We start from the raw sequence: 7,113 nt of genomic DNA on the forward strand, positions 1-7,113 counted from the left end.
CTTTCTCTAGCTGATGTGGCGGATAAGGGAGGACATGCTTTTCCTACCATTGTACATGCCCTAATACGATGAAGACCCATCTGCACTACTCGCATTAACGGGCCAAACAGAAAACAAAACCATGCAAGAATGCCGAGCAGCGAAAGCACATGGTTTCTTTGTTATTGGATGCACAAGTAAATGGTAGTACTGGCATAGCCAAAAATGCGATTGAAGAAAACAAATCCTCCTTCAACCATACTTATGTGTAAGAGTATACGTAATATCTGATAATTGATATGCTTAACATCCATCCTAGATTCTGGTTTCAGCAATAGGTCCATCATCACCAGCTACGTCAGTAGGAGGAGAAACAATCCCTGATTCGCAAATATAAACTAGTACTCCCGCAGGGCCCTAGCATGTTACTGAGACAGGAGAAGGTTATGCGCCATCTGATTTGCTAAAGACTATCCTTCTAGACATAGGTGGAGTCTACGGCTAACACCCCTCATTGACATCACCGTAGCATCGTTCCCATATATCAATAACTCTAGATTAGCAAAAAGAAAATGATAAGCCTTCTGCGTCGCAAGAAAGCTTCTCTCCAGAAAAGAACCTCTCATCAGCAAAGAGGAAAGGGGGGGGGGGGGGAAGCAGTAGAAAACAAGGCTGCCAAATGACTACTACATGAGGTAGTGCCATCTATACGGCATTCGATCTTCCAAAACCCAGAGTTGCCAGTGGCCAGATGCCCAGATATTCAGCTGCGTCAGTCACGAATCACGACTACTGCGACTTCTCTTCCTCGATCTGTGCAATGAAACATCGTCCTCGCTGCTTCTTGATCGACTACTACACACATGAGAGCCCAAATTCCTAGTGTCTTTCGAGTCTGAAGGATCTTCGTCGCTATCGCTGCCCTTCTTGCTTTTGCTGTGATGCTTCCTTTTCCTACTGCTCTTGTCATCCTCCATTCTCCACTTAGTACGCCTACTCCTGGACCTTTGATAATGATCATCCTCGTCTGGGTGAGCGTTATCCTCACTTCCAAGCTTACCAAGTCTATGGCTTGACCTCGGGGATTGAGGTTTTGCATCAGAATCAACATCACTATTTGTCGCTAACCATCTATCATCAGGCGCAGTGTCATCGAAAAGATCACTGTGATTTCTGTATTTGTGTCTTTCACCATCTTTCTCATCATAAGAATCGTCTCCTGTGGAACGCCTGGAGCTTCTTTTACTGCTGCGCCCTTTTCTTGGTGATTTGTGTGAAGTGGAATAGCGCCCTTCAAGATAGGGATCGTCATAGGATTGCCTCCTGCTCCTTTTGTGGTCATTGTACGTGGACTTGCTGCCTGGAGGACTCTTGCTGGCGCCTGCATCAGTAAATTCTGAATGCCAATCAGAACATCCAGGCTCCACACTTTCACGCCGTTCAGATCTGTGTTTTCTAGACTTGATTTTATCATCGTCTCGTTGTCCATCACCATGGTCATTTCTTCTTTCTTTGCCTATGTGCTTTTTAGACACTCTTTCATTTTCCATGGCAGAAGAGTATCTACCAGTATTATCTTCAATCTCTTGGCCTTGTTGTTTATGCTCTGCAGGCGGTTCTCTTCTATGTCGGCTGTGCCCATGCTTAAGGCTGCTCTGTTCGTGCTCTGAATGTGAATAATCTCTTGACGAGTGTCTCTTATGTGCATCTCCGTCCCTATATCTACTTGAAACGTACCTGCTGAATCAAAATTATAATAAGCATCTTTCATTTTTTTTTACTTCAGTACAACTGAAACTGCACAGATTAAATGACTAAAACATTTGAGCATGTACCTGTCATCAGAACTTCTCAGCCTCCTCCTATCTGAACTGCGTGACCATTCAAAATCTAGGGTAGCACTTGCTTTGTCAAAAACAGTATCATCTGAGGGACCAAAAAGAGCAGCCATCTTCCGAGTCCAGTATTTAGGAGGAGGATTCTCCCAATCAGCCCACTCATAATCTCCCCCAGGGTTGCGAAAGCAATGAATGAAATTACAAGCAACTCCACGTGAGCATGTCTGTTAAACAGAAGAGATGAAACAGAGCACATAGATGGTATTAATCATCCTTAGAATCTCCCAAACTTAGAGGTTGCTCCTCTAGAAAATATGAATGTTGTGAATATCTTGACATGTCAAATAAAACAAAAGAGTGAAGAAGGCAAGGTAGTGCAGTTTTAGATACCTTGAATCTTGACCTCATGTACTCACCACAGATTGCTGCTTTCCATTTTGTCACAGCAACAAACTCGCATGATATCTGAAGGACAGGAAAAGTTCCAAGGTAAGCTTATGAAAGAGTCTGATACTGAAACAAACTTCTTTTATCACTAGGAACACCATAAAAGGGTGAAGGATCCTGTAAGAAAGCTTCAGAAGGATGCTCTATGAATTGTGCTCATATAACTAGCAGTACTTGAGGAATAAAATGAATTATTCACCTGCTTTCCAGCAAAATATCGTCCATTCATACTGTTGTAGGCAAGAAGAGCTGAATCCAAGGATTTGTAATGCACGTAAACATTTCCTCGAAGATGGAATGATCCATTTCTACATACCTGAAATAATATCTGGAATTATTTATATGGAAATAATTACAAAAAAAAAGGCAAATTTCAGTATAATATACACCATTGGGAGATTTGAAGAACAAAGAGAATTTTGACTTGGTTACTGTTTGCCTGCAGATTAAATTCTTAGGCCAAGTTGTACAGCCCGAGAAAATTTAAGCTGCATAGCAGGGTCAACTCGGATAAAGAAACAGAGAACCAGCATGTTTTTATCTAGCTTAAATGTAAAATTCGAATTCAAATACAGATATTTGATTCCCAGTGTTGCGCGCAAAGGAACCAATCGTAACTGGTGATAACATTTCGGTAACCATTTCAATTCAAATATGTGTTCGATCTAAATCTAAACCAGCAGGACCTAGGTCTGAGGTTTCTTTTCCTTGGACTGTTTTTACAACCTTGGCATGTAGTAGTTGTGAATAGCCAGATGGTGTGACTGCGAGGCATTGGGTACACATAGGTGGGGAGAATAACTAGGGGGAGAATAGATTGATTTTTTACTTTCTTGATTCTAAAAATCACATGCCCGACAGTGACACATATATAGTACGCCATCCGTTCCTAGGTATAAGGTGTATAGTTTTTGGCACGGAAGTTAAGAAACGTACATGGAGAGAAAACTACAGAAGGATTTGGCGGGATTGATCCCGGATAATTGACATGATAAAATAGAGGAGTTTTCAAAAGATAAGGAAACACGAGCTAATCCCTAAATAAATGTCCATACAGGTTGTCCAACACAATGTACCTTATATTTTGGAGACTTTTCTCAAAACACTATACACCTAATTTGACATCCAAGGTTCTATACTATAACTAGGAAGCCGTGCAATTCAAGTATCAGAATCCATAATTTTCTAACCCTACAGTTCTGAATAAAACTTTCCTGGTTCTATCTAACTCATCTTTTATAATTCAAATCATCTCCTTCCTGAACTCTTCCCTAGCTGACTCCTTCCTTGAATATCATTGGAATCTCTTCCCTGTACAGAATTCACATACCAATTGTACATCTTGAATGCCGGCTAGCAGAGATGGTGCCTTGATGCAACGTACTTCGTCTAATCTCAAAAAGAGACATTTAGGTGCGAAGTGCCAATGAACAACAACAGTGAACCAGTCTTGCTAGATACTTGCAGAATAAAACAACGCCTTGAGTTGAAAAATAGAGACCGCCCTGCTAATACTATTGTTTGCTTGATGTGCGAATTGGGATACAATCTGAGTGCGTACTAACGTTAGAAACAGAGGTGGCATCTGAGACGTGGGACCTGCATGAATTAAGGTGAAACTATGTTTTCCAGATTGGCAAACATCAGTGTGGGATACTTCCAGTCCAAACCATGCATAAATAACTTACTGATGGCTGGAGCTGGCACAACTAAAATCCTAATTACAACCTACTACTTAACTCCTATTTTCATGCTTACGGCTCATGCATGGTTAATCTCCCCGTATTGTTTCCTTCAAGTGGTTTATGGAAGAAAAATAATTAAATTTATGAGTAACAGATACGGTTTCTACAATCTTAGTATATTTTAAACATAGATTGTTAGTCATAGCAAATTAAATCAAATGGTCGGCAGGGAAGGAAGAAAAAAGAACCTTAAAGTTCACAAGTTCACCAAATTTCAGAAATTCTGTATGCACATCTTCATAAAATTCTTCATAGCTCTGTTCAATCTCTTCATCTGTAAACTGGAGGATGTTATAGGAAAACTTATCAGTCCAAACGATATATGAAATCAAACATTCAGCTGCATTTCATGATCTGTGAAGTAAACACAATAGAAAATGCAAAAGGAAAAAAACAGATAATTAAAAGAAGAAAATACAGAAGTAATACTAAGGAACCTACTTAAGAACTAGTTTACCGTCAATAATTATTTTCTCTACTAAAGGGTTAAAGGTAGATTCACCTGTCACCTAATGATCGTCAAACACGCCCAATAAAAGAACAGCTCCTTGATAGTCAACATGTTAAAAATGCACAAATACTATTGAATTGTCAAGGAGCTGCTTCATCAATAATTTCCAAGATATGTTTCAGTTTTAAATATTTGAGATGTTTCCACCTTTCCAAAAGTTAAAACATAGCAAAGTTCAGTAACATCACCAACATGCAAATTTAGGATACAGCAGCAGATCAAAGTTCAGGACGTCTTCAATAAAGTGAAACCAACTGAGTGGATCATCCCCTCTTGCCTCAAGACGGAATTCTGGGAGAATTACATCAAAGAACATGCATTCTCTCACGGGTCCAGGAGTAGCCAGCATGTCAACTTGTCAAGTAAAACTTTTAAAGAGAAACAGGAATCTTTTAACACTTGGACGAAAACTTACAAAAGAATGAAATCAACCAATTATTTCTACCTATGGTTTCTCATTGTACAGCACAAAGTTGTGAGCTTAATAACTAGTTTCATTTGAGCTTCAAACTATTAGAACTTATAACCAATAAAAACAAGGAGTGGGCTGGGTATAGTATTGTAATGGGAATAAACTGTCCATGAAACAAGGGTGAATAATACAAAAATGCTGTATCAAACAAGCAATAGTTCAGGATACCAATTTATTTGCACAGGATTGTCCTCTAACAAACCTCAAGCCCTTCATCTTGCTCCAAAGCAAGGCCTGGACCATTATACATGTTTTTCATGAGCAATGTGCATGCTTTATCAGGGTAGAAATGAACCCTACTGCAGCGCACACCAAAGCGGCAAGCTGCTGTCTTGAGGTAAAATGGGCAATGAGCCTTATCCTACAGAGAAAATAAACCTGGGCATTAAATTGGTGCAAATAAAGGAAAAATATTAATCAGATGATGGGATTCACTTACTTCTACATTTTGGAGTAGAAATAGAACATTGCCAGTCCTGAACATACCTGTTCTGTTCCAAAATTTGGAGTCTCTTGAGCAACTTTCTCAAGTAGTTCTCGAGCAGACAAGGAAGGTTCTCTGCTCTGAGAAGCAACAGCTACAGACTGAGGTGGCAGTGGATTTGATGTAGGTCTCTCTTCCTGCAAGACATTGAACATGCCCTTTTCAGAAGGTAACCTAAAATATGGATACTCTGCAACAGTAAAGAGCCAAGAAAACTTTATCACAAACAGAAGCTTGACCTCTTGAATTTGCGGCTTATCCTTGGCCTTCTTTGGTACTTTGACCATTTTCTTCTTCACGGTGATCTCATTTCCTTGCCATATGATTTCCGCCGGTCCATCTTCAACATAATCCCATTCCTCATCTTCGGACACGTCTCTGTGTTCATCTTTATACTGCAATAGTCAAGACAAAATCATAATTAATGCCCATTACGATGTATATCCAAGGTAGTTCTCTAAACATTACACCAACTAGTACAACAATTCTTGATAATAGAAAACCAATTACATGATTGATTTACCAAATAACATCCATAGTGTATCAAGAGAATGGAAATGACCAGATCCGATGAACAACCAAAATCTGTGAAGTGGGTAAGTATAGTTACTAGGTATTTGTGCCATGGACCAAGCATCAGTGACCTTAAAACAATGAGCTCGGAACAGCGATGGGCTGGGTCCATAAGGTGAACCGCATCATGTGTAAGCATATAAGTATAACTCTAGTTCAGGGCAACCAAAAGGAATCGAGCAAATGAGAGCAAAGACACAGGTCCTCTTCTACTCAATGCTTTATTTGTCCCCAAACTCTGCTTCTTCTTCCTGCTTATCCTCTTTCACTTCTAAAGGTGGTGTCAATATCAGGCAACCACATAAACATCAAACCGTCATATCAACCTCAATCAGGCATACAGGCTAGTAAGCAGCTTTCTAGTCTAGTTCCATAAAAGAAGCAAATGAATTGGGGTGAGTGAGTAGCAGGAGACCTTATCGCGTGCAGCAGCTTCGGTAGCTCTCGCCTCTTCTTCCGCAGCCGCCGCCGCTGCCTTCTCCGCGGCACGCGAGGCGGCGGCCTCGAGCCAGCAGCGTTCGGCATCCTCGAAGGCGCGGCGCGCGCGCTCGGACGCGTCGGCCTCGGCCTCCTCGAGCTCGCGGAGGCGGCGCTCCTCCTCGGGGTCGGCGGCGAGAGCCTCCGCTGCCGCCCGGGCGACAGCTGCGGCCTCCCTACGCGCGCGCCGGCGGCGCTGCTTCTTCCGCTCCCTCCGCCTCTCCCTCCTCGTGGAAACCGCCGGGAGATCCGCGGCCGCCGCGGACATGGACGCCGGGACGGAAGCTCCTCGATTCACCGGAAAGACGGTGGCGAGATCGCCGTGGCGCAGTGATACCGGTGGGCTTTCTCTATTGTCTAGTTCATGTCCGGCCTGTAAAAGAGCGGGCCCAGTCACTGATGTCGCAGCAATGACCTAGGCGGCCCACTGCTTTCTTCTTTATAAACAAAAACAAAAACGAAAGGGAGACGTCTCCACTAATAAAACAAAACACCCTAAAAAACTAATTAAAAATGGAAACTCAATATACAAAAATATATGTAAAATTACCTCAAAAAGGAAATAAAAAAGGAAAGTCTCCATGAAT

At 41.7% G+C, this 7,113-nt stretch overlaps 1 protein-coding gene across 1 annotated transcript; it reads right to left on the bottom strand.

The window, feature by feature from the left end:
• Positions 1 to 341: 341 nt before the first annotated feature.
• LOC124690157 (zinc finger CCCH domain-containing protein 16-like) lies at positions 342 to 6,794 on the bottom strand. The gene is made up of 9 exons (XM_047223585.1): positions 6,465 to 6,794; positions 5,716 to 5,871; positions 5,479 to 5,613; positions 5,195 to 5,353; positions 4,198 to 4,290; positions 2,464 to 2,580; positions 2,208 to 2,282; positions 1,815 to 2,041; positions 342 to 1,716 (listed from the first exon to the last, which is right to left on the bottom strand). Exons 1-9 carry the CDS (start codon positions 6,792 to 6,794, stop codon positions 756 to 758), a joined length of 2,253 nt encoding a protein of 750 aa, XP_047079541.1. The 3' UTR covers positions 342 to 755.
• Positions 6,795 to 7,113: the final 319 nt, after the last annotated feature.

This window comes from Lolium rigidum, chromosome 2, assembly GCF_022539505.1.
Source record: "Lolium rigidum isolate FL_2022 chromosome 2, APGP_CSIRO_Lrig_0.1, whole genome shotgun sequence".
In the NCBI taxonomy this organism is placed as follows: Eukaryota; Viridiplantae; Streptophyta; class Magnoliopsida; order Poales; family Poaceae; genus Lolium; species Lolium rigidum.